At 41.2% G+C, this 19782-nt stretch overlaps 1 protein-coding gene across 2 annotated transcripts in view; it reads left to right on the top strand.

Annotated features, from left to right (window-relative positions):
• LOC141810979 (ras and Rab interactor 2-like) overlaps positions 1–19782 on the top strand; it is a 66397-nt gene that overhangs the window by 42078 nt on the left and 4537 nt on the right. For both annotated transcript variants that reach the window (XM_074698847.1, XM_074698848.1), the window contains exons 6-11: positions 186–258; positions 974–1065; positions 9666–11069; positions 17715–17797; positions 17918–18143; positions 18307–18438. In XM_074698847.1, coding sequence (XP_074554948.1) covers positions 186–258; positions 974–1065; positions 9666–11069; positions 17715–17797; positions 17918–18143; positions 18307–18438 — 2010 coding nt within the window. The remainder of the gene's footprint in view (positions 1–185; positions 259–973; positions 1066–9665; positions 11070–17714; positions 17798–17917; positions 18144–18306; positions 18439–19782) is intronic.

Genomic DNA, 19782 nt, shown 5'->3' with positions numbered 1-19782 from the left:
TTAAGAATATTTCATTACTATGTGAAATCGCTCCTTGTTGATCCAGAGCACCTTAAATTATTTCCTGATAAAGACTTGTGAGAATTTTCCTGAAAGGTGAGCAGTGAGAAATATCGTAACAAGCTTCTTCAGAGGAAGTTAAGGTTTATGAAAGCTAATCCTGTTCACTTTTTATTTATTTGCAGCCTTTTCTCTGGAGGGGTCTGGGATCAGCTTCGCAGATCTGTTCCGCCTGGTGGCTTTCTACTGCATAAGCAGGTAAACAACCAAAGTTTGTCTCTCCGCCCGTCTCACCCTGTGATGCTGAGAGGGTCAACTGAGGAAACTGTAATTTTGTCAAGTAAGCAGCCGTCAGCTCTTCGTACCCTGGGCTCTCACTTCTTGTTTTTTGATGGTGCCAGCTCAGGACACAGACAGTCAGCTAAAGGAGGTTTAAAAAGTCACACAGTAACTTGTGCCATGAGCGTTACCATCGACAGCAGTAGGTACGACTGGGAGATGCCAACACGTCTCATAGGAATACACAGTACATGGCAAAGCTTGACGTGTTAAACGTTCAGTCCTAACTTGTAATGTTTCTTGAGCCGCACACGTGTAATGTGGTTTCTAACAGAAATGAAGGGTGTGTTCTCATGCTAATGTTTTGATGATTAGCAGTGTTTTCACTTCTCTGTGTGCCAGTCTGCAGGCTCTGTTTTGCCAACCAAAACTTTGGCATCATCATTTTTCTCTTGGATATCCCTGTCAAACTAAGGACAGTGTACTTAATGACCCTGACCATGGAGCAGTGGAACAAACATAAAGAAATAAAATAATCAACATTTGATCGTGCAGATGAATCATTACATAAGCACTTCTTATGAGTGTTTTCATTTGATAACTGCAGAAGTCTCCTTGACTTGACTTGATTTTTTTTTTTTTTTTGAATATTATATTCATCTCATGTCTTCATTGCCTGTTATCTCTCACACAGGGATGTCCTGCCTTTCACACTCAAACTCCCAGAAGCCATTGCATCAGCAAAGACTCAGAAAGAACTGGAGGAAGTGGCTCAGCTTGGATCAGGTAGCCCCCGTTAATTTCTTCATGGGCTCAAAATTATGTGCTAACACTTTTGGCTTCACATGATGAGACCTTGGATCAGGTGTTGTTTACTCCTGGCGTATCGAATTTTGCAGAATGTTGTCCTCAAAGATCTGTTGAACCTTTAGACAGAAATTCAGCTTTTCCCTCAAGTTCATTTGATTTCAAAACAGCTGAAAGATGTTGATAAAGCACCCTCAAGCGAAAACGAGACACAAGATAATTTCTATACACAGCACCACTGATTAATGTAAATTTCACTGAAGCCAATATTTGGTGTGCTTGAGCAACAAGGGACACTAAATAAGACATAACCAAAGTCCAGTCCAGTGGCAAAACTTGGCTTTGAGGCACTCTACCAATAGTAGAGTGGGGCACCAGTTGTGGTAATGTAAAGTTTCATGTCAATATGTGAGAATTGTAAAATATTTTTTCAAAATGTTTTCTGTCCTGTCTGTCCTTCTGTTGTTGTTGTTTTTTCTATAATCATGAATAGAATAGAATAGAATAGAATAGAATAGAATGGAATGGAACTTTATTGTCATTGTAACAAGTTCACTGAAATTGAAGTCACAGCAGCAATCAAGAAAACAAAAGTAAGAAAGTGTAGAGAAAGTGCAAAAAGGTCCATAAGAAAATAGATGCTGACAGCTTGTCCATCATTGTCCAGTTCAGCCAGCCTCCACCTCCACAGGGTCCAGGACTGAGCTTCTTCAGCAGTCTGTTCAGTCTCTGTCTCCTGGATCCTGTCTGCTCACAGCAGGTGAAGCTCCTCCAATGTGGCGTTGGTGTCCGTTGTCAGCTCCGTTAGCCATGTCTGTGAATAGCATAATGCTACTCCACCCTTTGGTATTCCCTCTGTTGCTGGGTTATCACAGCTAGCTCGTCCATCTTACTGGAGATAGATCTTAAGTTCACAATAATGATGGATGGAAGGACAGGTCCATGTCGTCACTTCTTAGCTCACACCTGAGAACCAGCACATCGTCCTCACCTCCTTCTCCATACCTTGTGGGAAGACATCAAGCCTTACACTAGTTAGCATTGACATGCTACAGGCTGCTAACAGCTGAGTTCACATGTAAACAATGCAGCAATGGTTACATGTAGGATCTCCAGACAAACACAGGAGAAAAAGTAGTAAAAATATTGCTGAAGCCACAAAAAAGTTTGGCGTCTATGACCAACAATGAACCATACAAAGTAATGATCCACTCCAAATACAAAGATTACGAAAAAGAAACGGACAAAGAAGAGAGAGCTGCTGCAAAAGGCAGCCATAGCCAACAGGGCAGCGCCCTTATTGAACTTTTTTTATGTTGTACTGATGAAACGTCTGTATTCTTGATGTATTGGTAAGAAATAAAGAATCTGAGGAAAATATATTCTGCAAAGCACTGTGGCAGCTTAGAAGTAATTCATACCTTTTAAAATCCCATTCTGTTGATTCTTCTACTAGGATTGACTTTTCCAAATTTATCATATTTTATTAGTTATTAATAAGATTCCTGTATCTGGAGATGCTTCAGGTATAAAGAACTGAGAGTGACATTTGTTGTCCTGATGTTATAGTATCATTGCTCTCTAGCTGCATGCTGTCGGACATCCATGTGCCACAGAAAGCACTTGGTGACAGATTTTACCGTGCGCTTTGAAATCGTTTCACTCACACTGTCAAGCCTTTCATTCAAATTTTCCCACTCACGTCTGTGTTTCTGTATGTTTTGCTTTTCAATGGGGAGCAGAGTACCAAATGCAGCCACAGACTGTTTACTTCTGATTTCCTGTGACTTTTTCTCACCCAATTAATGATGAGCACTTATTCCACGCTTAAAATCAATCAACCAACCAAGTGCTGTTTCTAGCGCACATGATAGTGCCTTCAAAGTAAAATGTGACTGGTGTTAAATGTGTTTAACGCATGTTGCTTAAATCACTGCACTGCACTGCATTGATAAACAACTTCCTGCATGTGGAGTATCTAAATTATATGATCAATAAATAAACAGGATTTGAGGAGAGTTCCAGCAGCTTTGCCAGGTTTCCTCCCTGTGAGTTTTCAACCTGGTTTAACATTTCATTGAACTGATCAAACAAAGATAAACCAGCCAGCCGTTTGTGTGAAAATGATTGAGTTTATTCTTCTTTATGTAATAATCCTGAGCGCTCATGTCTGGGTCTCAAAGCAGGTTTATTAACTTCATCTCCTGTGAGTTATTCTGGGCCCTGCTGCTGTGAAACTGCAGTGAGTCAGCTTCCTACTGTAGAAGCCTGTGACACAGCTCGCTGCATAGTGTGGGGGAGAAGGGAGTGGTGAGTGGAAAGCTTCGCTGCTGTCTAAACACACACATACCATCTCACCATATTCAAATATGTATGAAAACACACAAGGCCTGCAAGTGTGAGCGCTCGCGCAACTCTGGCAGCAAACTGTGTCATAGCTTCAGCAAACATGAAGAGCTGCTTTTGTATCTGTGTGTTGGAATTCTTGTGAATGCACGTGGGTGTGAGCCGGCACTGGAATGCCTTTTACATGGCTGTTTTTATATTGGATGTGGTGTGGGAGAGATTGTAAAAGACCTTTTTAAGTGTGAGCCAGCTCAAGCTTTTCTTAGCTGGCTCATACAGTCATAAAGGGAAACTCCCTTCTCCACTGGGAAGCCTCTATTTAGAGATAAAGGGGCAGACCGCCATATTTTATGTTGTGGAAACTGGGCATGCACATGTGAAGCACACATCACATGGAGCTTTAGATGTTAGAGTGTCTGTGAAGATTCCTGTGGACATTGACGGCAGAGTTATGTAAGAAGTGACAATTTCTGAAGTTTTACTCATTTAATGCTGTACTTGATGAAGTTCAACATCACTAACACAGCTAGTTAAGCTAGTTAGGCTCCAGGGTGGTTTGAAAATTCAGCATACTAAATGCAGGGATGAAAGAAGTTACTGTAAATAAGTAGAATGATTGGTACTTGTACTTTCATGTGTATTTTTTTCAAGTGTGTAATTTTACTCATACTTAAGTACAATTTACACCCTGTAATCTACTACATTGCTTTTAAAACCATAAGTCACCACTGAGTACGCCCACCGTTTGAATCAAAATTCAAACCTTTCATCTACATATTGTAGCCAATAAGGCTGTCCAATCACAACCACGCCAATGACTTAAGGGAAGGAAAACTCCATCACTGCAAGCTCAGGTGTCTGGAGGTAATATACCAACATAACAGGGTTGATACTCGAGTTGATACTCAACAAGTCCCGTACCTGGAGGAATTTATCATACACAGACAAATAAAAGGAGACAGACTCCATATGCATCAGTTAGCCTGAGTGCTTTCTGTTTATCTTTTTTTGTTTAGTTGGTAGTCTATGAGGTTAATGTGAGAATTCTTCTGGTACCTTGCTGTAAAATTCTCCATACCTTTTGAATTTAGTACCAACAGCAATGGGGTCACAAATTATGACTGGTTGTAGATTTTTCTGCAACACTGGACACATTTTTTCCAGCTGAAAAACTGCATGTGCATGTGTTTCTGCATCATTTAAATATTTTTTTTTTATTTTTTACAGATGTACATTATTTGGAATATGTAGAGAAACGTTTTGGTTTTTTTTGCAATGATTCGAAATTTGTTTACACTTGTTACTTAATACAGCAATATATCAGCAAAGTTAAATAAGATTTACCGCTCATTCATACGATGCTTAACAATCAAACATGAACTCAGATTGTGGTCCTGGTTGAATGAGTTTTCAGAAATATGTTTTTCCCTTAGGCACGATGTGATGAAGTAATGTTTGAACATGGTGTATGATAGTTTACTTTTCACCACAAAGGGAACATCCATCACAGATTAAGCAGTACCATGACAACACTGCGAGCAGCATCACATTAAATCAATATGAATGTCTGCTATTGACAACATAATAAGGCATCCTCTTTTAAAAAGTAATTATTACTTTCAGATGGATACTTTGTACTTCTATTTACGTATTATTAAATACCAGTACTTTTAAATGTAATTGAGTATACTTTAAGCAATGCAACAGTACCTATACTTGAGTATAAATTTTTAGTACTCTTTCCACCTCTAGCTACGTCCTTTCCTGTTGTGTAACCTGGACAGAGTAGGTTTCAGACCGAACGATGAATTTCAGCTTTCATTGTATTTAATTATTAAATTAAATTAAATACAATTTAATTAAGTATTAAATATTCATCATTTCAATGCAAAAAATGCTTATTTTGAAAAATAATTAACATTTTAGATGTTACTCTTACCACAATTCCTTTAAAATTAGCAGTTATTTTCCTAAAAAAAAAAAAAAAAAGGTGTGTGGATGATTTCATAAGAACACCTATTTTGAAAAAGGTCCAAAACACAATGTAATTTGCTTGTACTAGTATGATAATCCTCGTGATTTTTAAACACGTTTTTAAGAAAACTGTTTCTCATGTTGATGAGATAAGAGTCTGTGAAACTTATCTATCAAAAATGATTTGTTTGGCATTATAGGGTTGACTAATTAATAGTTGAAGACTCATCAGTGGAAAAGGTGTATGTAAACAAACCTGCAAATGTTACAGTGCTGACACACTAGATTAACAAACTTAAGAAGTTTAACAAAGTTAATGTTTACTCAGGAAATGTTGTTACAGACAGTATGTCCATGGAGTGAGAGTGAAGTCAAAGTGTCCAGTAGTCTCACCTGATCACTGTTTTCTACCTCTGTGATGACATTAGCCGATCAGAGTGATCAGCAGCAGATAAAATGTGACAATGTATCATCACATGCAGCCCAATGCTCTGCCGATAATAAATGCTCAAACAGAAAAATCAGCTCACTTCATGCAGGAAGAGGTTAACAGATTAGCTATTTAAAATGTTTCCTCTTTGAAGAGGTTTTCTGTGGTGTGAGATAATAATCTATCAGGTACAGTGGTGTAACATGTCAGCTTAGTGCTCCATGAAAGGCTCAAGCAGGCCCTGTCAGTCACAATGCATCATAACGTTCTGCCTGCTGGGCAGTTTGCTACACGCCTCCCTTATGGCACTATTTATTTAATGATTCACATCAAATATTTGACACCATGAGTCAAATGCTTGACTTGCAGGAAACAGAAACTGTGTTAAAGCTTTTGTTAAACAGTTATCAGATCACTGTAGCTGTCGGCAAAACTGTTACATCTATCGTCTTCTCGGGCCCTCTCTCTCTAAAGCAGTAGCATTACCTGCATCTATGGTAGTTTTGTACACCACTTATCAACTATTTGAGCATTGAGGCTGGATATTATTATAATAAATGATAATAAACTCTATTTATTAAGCACCTTGAAAAACAATTTGTTGACAGCAAATGGTTAGACACATGGGGGCTAACAGGCTAGCCACTGGGAAAGGCTAAATTGACAGCAGAGCTACTAAAAAATAATAATTTCAGTCAGGAACATTCTTTTCATAAAGCTTAACCTTTTCACTGCCAAATAGCGTTACAGTTGGTGTTATAGACTCTGCTTCTCAAAGTGCTTCCTGGGTTAGCCGAGCAAACTGCTTAGGATTTTCAAGGAGTGCATTGAAAATTCCCCCACATGGGTAAACACATACATACAGACTTGACAGGAGGAGGCTTGGTTGCAGGAGGCAAAGTTTAACAGTGAAGTGTAGGCGGCACAGGGACTGTGGGTGTGAAGACATATTAAGACGCAGCGTCTCACTGTTAGAAAGAGCTGTGATTGGTTGAGTGGGGTTGTAAACAGTAATTCAAAAACCAGCCTTTCAACCGATAACAGCAGGGAGTGTGACTTCTGTGTCCTGCATGAACTTACCCAAGCTTCATTAAATACACCTGAGACTCCTTAATTTCCATCTCTAACCCAATTCGTCTTTATTTACATATGTAAAGCACCTTTCATACATTTAAATGTGTAGTCCAACATGTTTCACAATGTAGCTAAGCTAAGAGATTGGGAATTTTTTTGTTGCAAATTTTGTGTCATGTTACTCAACTTTTTTCAAAAAGTGCCAACATGAAATATAGTCTTAAAGGGATAGTTCAGTTTTTTTGAAGTGGGGTTGTATGAGCTCTATGTGACATTAGATACAGTAGAAAGTTGTCTCCTCTCCCCTCAGTAAGACAGAGACCGTACCAACTTCAAAGGCTATTTTCTCTGCCTACAAGAACTAAAATCAAAAAGTAATACCACAGTTTAAGAGTACGCTACATATAATAATTTTTAAGTGCATTAAGTCTTCGGAAATATAAACATTTATCCGGACCTAACTAACTGGTTATGTATCCTCCAGCGCTGCAGCGCTAGTTCGCTCCGTCCCCCCTCCTCCTTTCAGCTGTAGGGAATGTAAACAAGCTATGCTTCGGGCACCGGTTGTAGCCTCGTGTAAGTTTGATCAAGTATCGTAATTCTTTTGTTTGTACTCTAAGGATTGTGAGGCAGCGTAGGAAATTCAAAATTAGTGACCATGACAGCGACGATGAAGTTCCATTCACTTTGGAACCAAAAGGATACCTGCATGAGCCAGAGTACACAGAAGAGGAGCTGCTACAGATGGAGACTGAAAGGAATACAGAGGAGACATCCGCGGACACTGGACATCAAGATGCTGAGTGTTACTGCTACCACGACTGCTGTTGTTGTTGTTGCTGTTACAGGACACTCCAGAATTCAGAGGAGCAGGGAAATCTGTGTGATGAGTTATACAGATGGCTTGAGAGTCAGCAGTGTCTTCAGACGAATCCTGAAGAGTGTCTGTAACCAAGTTCGACTGGTGGCAGCAGTAACACTCAGCATCCGTGGGCATTGAGTCACAGCTCAGACATTTACACCACTGAGTATTTCCAAATCTATCTTGATGTCCAGTGTCCGTGGATGTTTCCTCTGTATTCCTTTGTACAATCCAGAGTACAAACAAAAGAATTACGATACTTGATCAAACTTACACGAGGCTACAACCGGTGCCCAAAGCATAGCTTGTTTACATTCCCTACAGCTGAAAGGAGGAGGGGGGACGGAGTGCACTAGCGCTGCGCAGAAGGATACATGACCACTTAGTTAGGTCAGGATAAATGTTTATATTTCCAAAGACTTAAAACTGTGGTATTACTTTTTGATTTAAGTTCTTGTAGGCAGAGAAAATAGCCTTTGAATTTGGTACCGTCTGTCCCTGTTAGCGCCTATTTCCTCATCACCATCGATTACAGTCTGTGTCTTACTGAGGAAGAGGAGACAACTTTCTACTGTATCTAATGTCCTTAGTGGTCACATAGAGCTCATACAACCCCACTTCAAAAAAACTGAACTATCCCTTTAAGTGATGTGCAAACTAATGTCGATTCTTATCAGAGGCTGTAAGTATTTGTAATTAAGTATATGTCTTATTACTTCTACAAGTTTGCTGAAAGATCCTTTAATCATTGAGTATTGCAATCAAAGACATTATTGAGGCGTAATAGCTCTTGCTCATGTAGATACAGAGTATTTTAAGCTAGTATGCCATGTATGCTGCTGGGATTAGTTGGTTTCTTGCTGCTTTGCTCTGCAGACACACACACAGACACACTCCACAGTGTCAGGTGGTCATAGCACTCGGTCAAGTGAGAACACCATACACACGGTTTAGCCCCCAGACGCTGAGGTTACACAGGACATATGAAACTGCTCTATCAGCTGGGGCTTCGCTTCTGTGCTGCTCCAGGAAAGGCAGAGTTCACGTTTCCATTTTTAGCCTCCAGGAAACTTCATCACTTGGCTCTCGCTGCTGTCACTGAAGAGATATTTTTAAGTTGCTCAACTTGTTGCCTCTTGTTTTCAGTGTGATCAGATAAATGTGTTTGAACTATGCCATCAAGCTTGGCTGTTCTGGTCCTCAGCGTGTTGTTTCTAAAGCAGAGTTTGCTTGCAGGAGGATTGTCTCGGTGAATAGCTGAAAACAATGGGATGATTCAGTGGAAAGGCACACATGACATCAAAAAGGAAGGCATGTGGTCTCCAGAGCTCTGGGAAAACTGAACTGTAAATCTCCTAAGAAAAGGCAAAAATGAAACAACTGAAGTTTGATAGTAGTGACAGATTCATTTAACAACAGAAAGCTGTAAAATTTCCTCGCCTAAGGGAGCAAGAGACGTTTGAGAGAGGAAAACAGAGCAGGAAGAAGGAGTGGAGGAACTGGAACTGTGTGCTGTGTGGTGCGTTCAGGGCCCTCCCACTCTGTCATTAGCATGGGCAACTCCCTTTCTGTGTGTTCGCTGGTTGTGTATTGACACCGAGTGAGAGCAAAGAGAGACACAGGACTGAACTCACAGTCACCGGCAAGAGGAACGACACAAACAGGCGGGAAGAAAGGTAGAGAGAAACTTTAACAACCTCTGAGTATTTTTGTGATAGTTGGTAAAAACCTGCTGCTGTTTTTTTTTTTACACTCCTGCTTCAACTGCTCTGTGAATCTGAAGACTCTTGATCCCTGTAAATGTGTCCTTCATTGGAAACCTTTAAGTGTCCGAGGAGATTTGTGTGTCTGGCTTGAGGTTAGTTAATGTTTTCCTCTGACTTTGTTTTACAGGCTTCTGGGACTCTGCCCTCTGCAGTCAGCGTCACACTTCTCCCCGTCCCCGTCGCCCTCTGAGCCGGACCCTCAGCCCCCAGCGGACCAACAGGAACAGGGAGGTCAGGGGATCCCAGGAGAGACACCCAGGGGCTCACTGTGACAGTGCTCCACCAACCTTACGCTCCCAAGTCCCTCCACCTTCCTTTCATCTGGAGAGGAGACATTCCAGTGGTCCCGTGTGCTTCGTCAACCCCCTCTTCCTCCAGACCCTCCAGCACCACCACAGCTGTGACCACCATGTGCCTCTAAACGCTGTAAAGACCAAAAACCTGGATGATGCAGAGGAAGTGTCCATGAAGCCAGTGGACAGCAGGAATCAAGCTGGTGAGCAGCACAAACTAAACAGCAGCTCCCGGCAAGCCCCCCCTCGCCCTCCTCCACCCCGCTCAATGTCACGCCGGCGCCCTGCTCCCCCTCCCCCTGGTCCACCAGCAGCTACCACCAGACCCAAGAGCATGCCAGCAGCTGTAGCTGCATCTGCAAAGCAACAGCAGTCACCAAGCAAGCGCCCAGCGCCCCAACCACCACAGATGGGTGCCAAGCACAGCAGCCCATCCAAACCGGCCAGCTCCCCTCACCGTGCCCCTTCAAACCCTCCTCCTCCAAGGCCCAAGAAGCCGGATCTGGAGGCTCACCGCTGCCACATTGCCCTGGATGATGAGACTATTGCCAAGGCTCTGTCCCGTGCAAAACCTCCTTCCTGCAAGCTGCCGGCTGCTCCTACTGCTGAACCACTGGAGAACAGTGCTGGCAGTCCCTCCGCTCCTGCCGAGAGAGGACGCCAGCGTCTGAGTGACATGAGCATGTCAACTTCTTCTTCTGACTCACTGGAATACTCACAGGCCCCTGGATTCTCCCTGGGGCTGGCCCCTAGCCCATCCCGACACCTTAATCATCAAGACGCAGTGGAGGACAGCAGTGACGATGACGAGTACGGGGAAGAGGATGAGGATGAGGACTATGGGGTCAGTTTAGAGACAGACCTTGAGATGCGCCTTCGTCCCTCCTTCAAATCTCGACGGCCAAGGGTCGGGGTCAGCCTGAGTGGTGGTTCTTTCGTCATCCCCAGGGCCTTAAAGGGGCGCTTCAGGAAGGTGAGCGGTATGCTCAGCTCCCTCATGACCCCGGAGAGACGGGCAGTGAAAAGGATCGCTGAGCTCTCCAGGGACAAGAGTTCTTACTTTGGCTCCCTGGTTCAGGACTACATCAGCTTTGTTCAGGAGAACCGAGGCTGTCACACGTCAGGGATGGATTTCCTGCAGACTCTCAGGCAGTTCATGACACAGATGAAGGCTTACCTGCGCCAGAGCTCTGAGCTGGACCCCCCTCTGGAGTCACTCATACCTGAGGACCAGATCGGTAAGTCTGTTTGGATTTTGTAATTATTTACAACAATGTGAGTTTTCAATATTTGTTGTTAACGAGTGAATCGTTAGTCTTGTGAGACATCTCCTTGTGTGTGAGCACATTTGTGTGATGGTTTAGTCATATCCCATTTTGACATCATTCGGTTCCTGACTTGATGTTCCACTACAGTAACTTGGACAGTCAAACCTTCAGAGGAACTTCTGAAAAGCAACTGTATGACAGCATTCATTAACAATGTTCAGTGGGTGCCCAGGCTTGAGTTTGCGTGTAAACCAGACATTCTTGGAGAAGTTTTCCGTATTATTAGTCTGCCCGAGTCCGGTGTTGAGTTACAGAGATGCCAGAGTGCTGTGCCCCAATGAGTTATTATTGGCACACGTCTGTTGGTGCAGGATCACGGTGCATTCAAGCTCCCTGAAAGTCAAAGGTGGTGTTTCTTTTTTACTGGTTGGCCAAGATCACAGATCACATAATGGTTTATTGTAGATATATCAAATCTGAAAATGTGTTGTCTTATAAACTGCTGTTTAATTGGACCTTTCATGAAAACCGACTTACAGTTTGCATTGAGTGAGCTTTAACTACAGCTGATAATACTTTCAGCAGCACTAAAGCTAACGTTAGCTTACTGTGAGAATAAATTGAGTTTAGGAAGCAGTTTTCTGACTTTGCTTAGTAATAATAACGTTGGGAAAAAGGTTACAAAGAACAAAACAACAACTTAACCACGTGTTAAACAATAGTTGTGTATTTTTCCTTTCTAAAGCTGGTAAAAGTTTCAACTATAGCGGAGCCCTCTGGCGCTGAACTGTTACAGTTTTATATAGCCAGCCAATTGATCAGTGCCGATTTCCTTAATTTTGGGTGATGGTGATCGGCCCATCCTAACATATAAAACTGATCTTATACACCGTCAGAAAGGTCTGACAGCCAGCCATTGTTGCGTTTTGCTTGTTGAGACCTAAAACTCAGGACACTTTGTTGGTTGTTCAAGTTAAAACATAAAGATTTTATTGTTTCACAGGTATTGTTCAATGATTTTCAATAAAATAAGATTGAAACACTAAAGGTATAAGCTGTCAGTTCTAAAAAATAAAAAGTAAAAATCTGTATCAGCAGGTCAGGCTTTTTAAAGATTGGTGATCAGCCAGAAAATTATGATCGGTGCACCCCTAGTTTTATATTTCAGTTAGGCCTGCTATGGGCTGAGACTTGTGCCACTAGAAACTTGATTTTAAAGCATGATCTGAAATTGAATTTAAAGATGCTGTGAAGAGGATCTGGATTGCAGCTACACCTTTTGGAGTCTCACACACACTTTCATGAAGACGTGACTCTCGACTAGGCATGTGTTTGTTTTGGATATGAACGAACATCTCGTTTGTTGTAAAAACAAACGTGACAACTAGCAAACATTGTTGTTTTGTCCTGTAGTTAAGTCAGCTGGTGCGGTGCTGTCAAAGAGACTTAGATGTGCCGTAAATAAGTACGGTCTGGCTCAACCCTATCGGGAAGCTAAGAAGTAGCATTTAGGAATAACCTTAATTTGTGTTGATAATGTCATTTTAAAGTTAGTATTACAGTTGGGCTGATATCTAGAAGGGAGACTTTTTGAAGATCACCAGGAAAGTCCTCACAGCCCGTTTAATGTTTCAAAGTTGAATTTATTTGCTTTACAAAATACAATTTTGGTACACAAAATTCATAATCAGTTTCAGTTCAAAGTGGTACAACCTTTTCGTCATTTCTGTCTGTGAGGAGGACTAATCAAGAACTCCTCCTTACATCCTCTTCTAAAGCTTGTTAATTCCTGTTTTCTTTTGACTTGGTCATTTTCAGGATAAAAGACTTCAGTACAGGACTTAATAGCTGTGGAAGAAGACGTTTGTTGAGGTCCCCAACCTCACTGTGTCATTTATTTTAAACAGATCAAGAGGATTAGGGCTGCAGCTATCGAATATTTTAGTATTCGAGTATTCTACTGAAAATCCCATCGATTATCTGAGTAATCGGATAAAATACATTTTTGTTTAGTTAAAGAGCAGTTTTTTTTTCAAATGAAATTGTTTCTCTTTAATAAATAAAATTTTCTGATACAGCATGTCAGTAAGAGCACTTGCTTTGGTGGCGCCAAAATTTGTAAACACACTTTGACACATTTTTTGTGCCTTGTACATCTCATCAAATGTTGCGGACCCAAATGGCACCTGTTTCGTAGAATGACCCATTACTCTCCAAACTCCAGAAAAGAAGCTAGGTTTGTTGCTAGTTGCTATTTTGTATAAGAGGTAGCTTGAGGGGTCTGAAAACCCTCTTAATATGGCCTCAGCTCTATTTGAAATACCATTCTTTGATCTTTTTTAAAATTAAACGATTCCTCGAGGCGGAGAAAATTACTCAAGTATTTTTTGTAATAGAGTACCTCGAATCATTCGAGGAATCGTTTCAGCTCTAAAGAGAATCAACTTTTCTGGAAGTTAATATCAATGAATCATGACAGTAGATGGGGTAATTTTTTTAGGTATAAATGCCAAATGGCATTTTCTATTTCTGATTTACAGGAATAAAGAGAGAGGTTAAATAACATTTTAAAGCAGTTAGATTTAATTTCCAAACTTGAAATTAGATTTCAGGTCATGCTTTTCAAATCCAACATGCTAACCTAATCTGATGCCTACAAACACATGTTCATTGCATGTCCTGTTTGCTCAGACTGTTCTGTCCGTAGTCTCTCGACTGACAAAGAAAAACAGTGAAACACAAGAAAAAGAGTTTTGTAGAACAGTGTCGTCGTAGGAATGAAACTTGAGGTCATGATGATTGTAAAACAATTTGTAGGCACGAGCAGCTCCATGAAAGAGATGTTTGATTCCATCTGATGAGTGTGAACTTGACTTTTTGCATTAATATGTAAGTATGTCCGTGCACTCATCTCACACCCCTTGTTCATTGTAAACAACAACAGCAAAGCTTTGTTCAGGGACAGAGAAGTGATCCTTTCTCGCTGTGCTAACAGACCACTGATACGCACACGGAGTGTCTCACTCTAACTTATGTTCCCTTTTAGAGAGGAGAAATGTAAATTAATGTTATTTCTGCTCTTCTAGAAAAAGAATCACTTCATCTAGAGGATTTCTAAGATAACTAAAAGCTGGGTCTGAAGATCAAAATACTCTAGAAACCCAATACAGCAACAAGAGGCATCATGCTCTGTGGCTGACGTCATCCTGGAATCCAACAGGGAATGTTTGGAAGAAAGGAAAAGTGGAGTTAAACTGATGTTCGTGCTCTCATCCTGTGTGTTTACAAAGAGATTAAGAGGAGAGTGGTTACGTTAGGGCTGAAAGTCTGACAGATTGGAAAAGAAATGTTTGAGTTTGACTCATAGTCGTTTTTGTAGTGAAAGGGCGAGTGCTTGTAGTGATTACAACTCAAGGAATACAACAAGAACATTGATCGACCATCAGGTGGGCAGAGAACAGTGAACACACCTGTTTATGGCCTTGATTGTAAAGGTGAAAACAAAAGAGGTTTGTAGAAGAGTACAGGTCATTGTGTCAAAAGTTGCTTCAGCTTTTGACTTTGGATGTTTTTCTTGGTTTCTCCACACCAACACTTGCTGGTGTGTGTATTTTGTGTCTTATAACTTCACTTCTCTGCTGTTTGAGGTAAGCCTTCAAACAGGTTATATAGTCCACATAAGGCTCATTACAATTTCTCAATATACAAAGGATATGAACCTTCCTGAAGGTGATCAGATAGCCCACAGGAAGACAATGTAAGCCTGAATGTTTCCACTAATGTGTCCTTAATAGCCCCTGTACCCCTCCTTGTGCACACACCAGGATCTGCTGGGCTTATCCCACCTCTGTAAACACCTCCGGCTTACCCGTGTTCATAACTTCAGATTTATTTGACTTAGCAGGGCAAAATAAAGAACCGCCAATCTCTTACCTCAAGTGACCCTCAACACTTGGCTCTGGGATGAAGTGCAGGCACATGTGAGTAAAAGTGTTTCTATGCCCAGCTCCTCCTGTGACTCACCATAAAAGCAGAAATCTCTCCTCAAGGACAGAGTTCATGTATGTGCATGCTTGATATGCATAATTCGGTTGAGTGCAGCTGCTTGCATAAGAAGAGTATAAACCCTGCCTGCAGGCTGAGGATGCCTGTGCATGAATCAGAAGTCAGTTCAACCACAGAACAATACAACGCGATTGTTTGGATGCGACACGCTGTACATAGCTGAGGTGGGCAGGAAGGTCTTCGTAGGTCTGAGGCACAGATTGGTGCATTGTAGAGGGAAGCTGAATGAAGAATAAAGATATGGATGAATGGAGATGAGTCCAAGTCAGATTTTATGAGGTCGCTCTTGTGCTGACACTGTGAATAATCTGTCTCTTTAACTCTTCAGCTATCATTTTTGTGAACTTTCACCTGAACCAGTGAAGCTCTTGACCTGTGAGAAACTTTCTGTATGTTTCTGTGTTGGTGGTGTTGGTGCCCCCTGTGGTCAAAGTCAAATCTCTTTTCTCTTTGCTGATATTGTCCTGTCCTCCCTTCGGTTAAGTGTGGATCATTGATGTCTTCATGAAATGGTAGTAACATGTTTTGGTCCAAAAAGCCAATAAATCAAGGACAGCAGCATTGTTTCCAGGCTCTCATAGCCCCTCTGTTCAGAACGCTCTGATTTAGTGGGCGTGACCCTCATATGTAAATGAGCCACAGCCGATACCACCCCCCTCTTCCAGGTCACTGAGAGCGGCGCCACCAGCTCCGAGTGCACAATGTGTAAAAAACAGCAAAGCTTGTTTACCGTAACATTACAGGCTAAAACAACAGGCTAACCGCAGCTACAGTTAGCATCCTGAAGCTAACACAGAGACAGGGGGGACACTGAGGAAAAGCTCTTACATCTGCTCCACAGCACACAGCATTTAAAATACTCACATTTCCAGGGTCCGAGGTTTGTTGGATGGTTGGTAATGCGCCTGGATTCAGGACCAGTCTATTCGCTAGCCCTCTGTTGTACTGTCCAAAGTTGGAAAAGCAGTAGGCAGTGAAGTGACTAGCACACACATGCACAGTTTTACTGAGTGTAGCTGGAACATTTCCTTGATAAATGAACTTTAGCCACTAAGTCTTGTCTTCTCCTGAGATGGGAAGCTTGTGCATGGAAAATCAGAGCAGTGATGGCTCTTCAACTTTGGCATTCTCTTCCCCGCCGCTGGAGAGATTTCTCCCCAGCAGCGGAGGGGGTTCGAGGGTATCTGCTCCTGTGGACCAAACAGGTCAGACTTGCACCTGATTGGTCAAAAAAGGGAATCTACGATATCAGCAAATCCCCAAAATCCAAACAGATCGTTTAAGGTCAGGATTTTACATTCACAAGCACGACTAAGTACAGGTTTGTCACCAAATATCACATTTTGTGGGCTGTGAGGAAAGCCAAAGACCAACAAATTTCACTAAAAGACTTATTAATGTGATTTTTGCATATTATGGGACCTTTAAAAAAAGAAAGGAAACAAAAAAAAACTCAGCATGATATAACTTGAGGGTACCATCGAGAAGTGCAGATGATGACCACTGCATCACTAGCAGTCCATGATAGTCCACAGTCTGCATTATAACGCAGAGTAACTGTAAATGTCAAAGCTCCTCAAAAACAGTTGTTGCAATTTGTGTGGCAGCAAGATCGACACAATGAAAATAAAAAGACACCAATATGTAACTTAAACACACAACACAAATTTTAACTCATTATTTCAATGTAGTATGCAGTGATTTTGACTTTTTGATTTAATGGTTATGATGTAGTTTTCCATAATGTTGACTTTTTATGTTAAAGTATTGTCAAAGAATGTCATACTTTTGACTTCTTATTTCGTCATTTTGACTTATGTTATAACTTATTTCGTAATTTCAGCTTTTTCTCTTTATTTTATTTCATTTTTTTCTCATAATTTTTTTTTATTTTTAACACACAATTTCAGTTTGGTGTTTTAAAATTTTGATCTTTTATGTATTTTGGAAAGCCTTCTTATATTTTTGGTCACCTGGCGGACACAGGCTTCCATAGCTCTAACTCCCAACCCTTCACAGCAGTAACAGAATTTTTCTATTTTTCTTAAATTTCCTAATTTCATATTGTTATTATAATTCTATTTTCATTGTTATTGCATTAATTGCACTTTTTCTGTGAGCTGCTGGGGCAAAAAAATCCCTATCAATAAAACAACATTTTATCTTTTCTATTTTATTCTAGAAATTTAAGGAAACTGCCATTTTTGTTAGTGCTGGTCTTGTTTGCTTAAATGCCTCCTCTTAAGTATTTGTTAGTTTTACAGTCGGATAAAGTCTTGTGGTTTGATCTGATGTAACTTTTGGTGTCTTAAAGTAATGACAGAGTGCTTTCCAGTGAAGTGTTTCATCTCTTTCATTGACAGTAACTTTAAAGTATTTTTAGTTTAGGTCAGCGTGGTGTTTTCTGTATTAAGTCTTGTATAAGAAGCGATGATGCACTTTCAGTTGTAAGAAATGAATCTTCTGTTCACCTCACGACCCTTTTTCTTTATCTGTGTTGATTTTCACTGATGTAAGTCATCACACGTTTGTTAATGTCATCCCCTGCAGACCTGGTGCTTGAAAAAGCAATGCACAAATGTGTCCTGAAGCCTCTGAAGAGTGTGATCGACGTCGCTTTACATGACTTTCAGGTAAGTTAAGACTGCTTTAATCTGAGGTCTTCACTTTCTTTAACAATATTATCAGTTTCTCAAACTGTCCCAGTCGTGTCAGTGTATCATCCTGTTACCTGTGTCCAACGCTCCCTCCAGGTGAGCAGTGGGTCTTTGCAGCAGCTGAAGGAGAATCTGGCTCTGGCAAAGACCAGGAAGCCTCAGGAGTTAGGGGTGGACGGGGCTGTGCCTCCTGACTCGGTGGCTATTGAGAAGATCCGCCACAAGTTTCTGAACATGAGGAAGATGTACTCCCCGGAGAAAAAGGTGTCGCTGCTGCTACGTGTGTGTAAACTCATCTACACCATCATGCAGGACAACTCAGGTAACTCCAGCTGTTTACAGATCTACAGCATTCAGACTTTTTTTATGAGGGGAAGGTTTTGGATTCAGTTTGAGTCCATGTCCTCCGTCTGACCCGTGTGACGGCCACACCTTCCTCAGCTCTGTCTCAGCTCAGGCTCTGCTCTCTCTGTGCTTCCTTCCAGGGAGGATGTACGGAGCTGATGACTTCCTGCCCATGCTGACGTATGTCTTAGCTCAGTGTGACATGCCTCAGCTGGACACGGACATCCAGTACATGATGGAGCTTCTGGACCCTCCTCTGCTGCAAGGCGAGGGTAGGTCATTACGTCTCGCTCTGTTCGTCTTGGTTTGTTTGTTTACTCTTCTGTTTGTTCCTCTTTATAGCTCAAACCTTTATTTGTCAGTCTCTTTGTTTTCTGCTCTAAACAAACTGTCCATGGAGTGAAATATATTTATTACAGACCAGGAGTTAGCTTAGCTTAGCTTGTCTTAGCCTGTAAATCTTTCTGATAAATTTAAAGTGAGAATGTCAAAAAAAGCCAAAGCTCCCTCTCAGTGAAAAGATGTATCTAAGGTGAAGATGTGGGATTTCTTAATAATGTGCTCTGATCCTGTAGTATCCTGACCTGATGGGTCAACGTAAATTTTCTTCTCCTCAAAATGACAGAAACAAAAGTTAACAGAGACTTTTCCTTAGGCTGCAAGTTGTTTTCAGGAAACCTGAAGCAGACTGGATAAAATGAATTTATTTCACAGAACAGAATAACAAATCACCTCATACAAAAATACTAATATCCTGAGTCTAAGTTGTTTGTTCTGCGATCAGTTTTGTGCTCCAAACTCAAACAAAGGTTAGCTGTGATCATTGATGTGTGCGCAAAGACTGACATCGAGTCAGGTTTTTGTCTTTTTCAAGTTAAAACGTCTTATCAGACTCGTTGTGAGCCACAGTCACCTGATGAGTCCAAAATGTCTCAGTTAAATGGTGAAATTGAGGCCTAAATTGCTTGAAGAGAATAAAAAAAACTCTGCAAATGAGGTGAGAAGGTATTTTTGTCAAGTTTCTTGGAACAAGAATAATTGCTTGATACAAAAAAACTGAACAAGAACATTTCCTGACCCAATTACTGGATTTTTTAACTTGCCTCTCAAGCAATTTAGACTTTTTTCGTCTTAAATATCTTTAAAAAAAAGTAGTTTTCTGTTCTTATCAGATAAATGAGGCTTTTATAAAGTCTAAGAAGACAGTTTTTACTAAAATTAAGATAAGAAGACTTGCCCAGATTTCAGTTTTTGGGTGAGGAGCGGAGCAGGAGCAGAGTGCTCTCAGGCCCGTTTACAGGACAGCATTTCATCTGAAAACGCTAAAACGCAGCGAAAATGTTATGAAAAAAACCTGTGTTTACACGGAAACGAAGAGGGCTTGAAAACGCAGTAGTAAGCATGCCAGGCCTGCAGGCGGTGCTATAACTGTCTTGTCACGAAGCAGCTTCAGTAAGATCTCCACCAAAGTACACTTGATCCGATCATCTGGTGTGCAAAAGTTGAGCACCAGCATTTCAGAAAAACACCACTCTTGAGGCTGTTTTCAAAAGTTTGCGTTTTAGGTCGACTGAAACGCCATATCTGTGTAAACACGAGGCTTAAACGCAACAAAA

The sequence above is a fragment of the Halichoeres trimaculatus genome, unplaced genomic scaffold, assembly GCF_033239565.1.
Source record: "Halichoeres trimaculatus isolate MK-OKI-2021-1 unplaced genomic scaffold, fHalTri1.1 fHalTri1_scaffold_2, whole genome shotgun sequence".
In the NCBI taxonomy this organism is placed as follows: Eukaryota; Metazoa; Chordata; class Actinopteri; order Labriformes; family Labridae; genus Halichoeres; species Halichoeres trimaculatus.
Note: the sequence above shows the minus strand (reverse complement) of the source record. Positions and strands in the feature narration are given on the sequence as shown.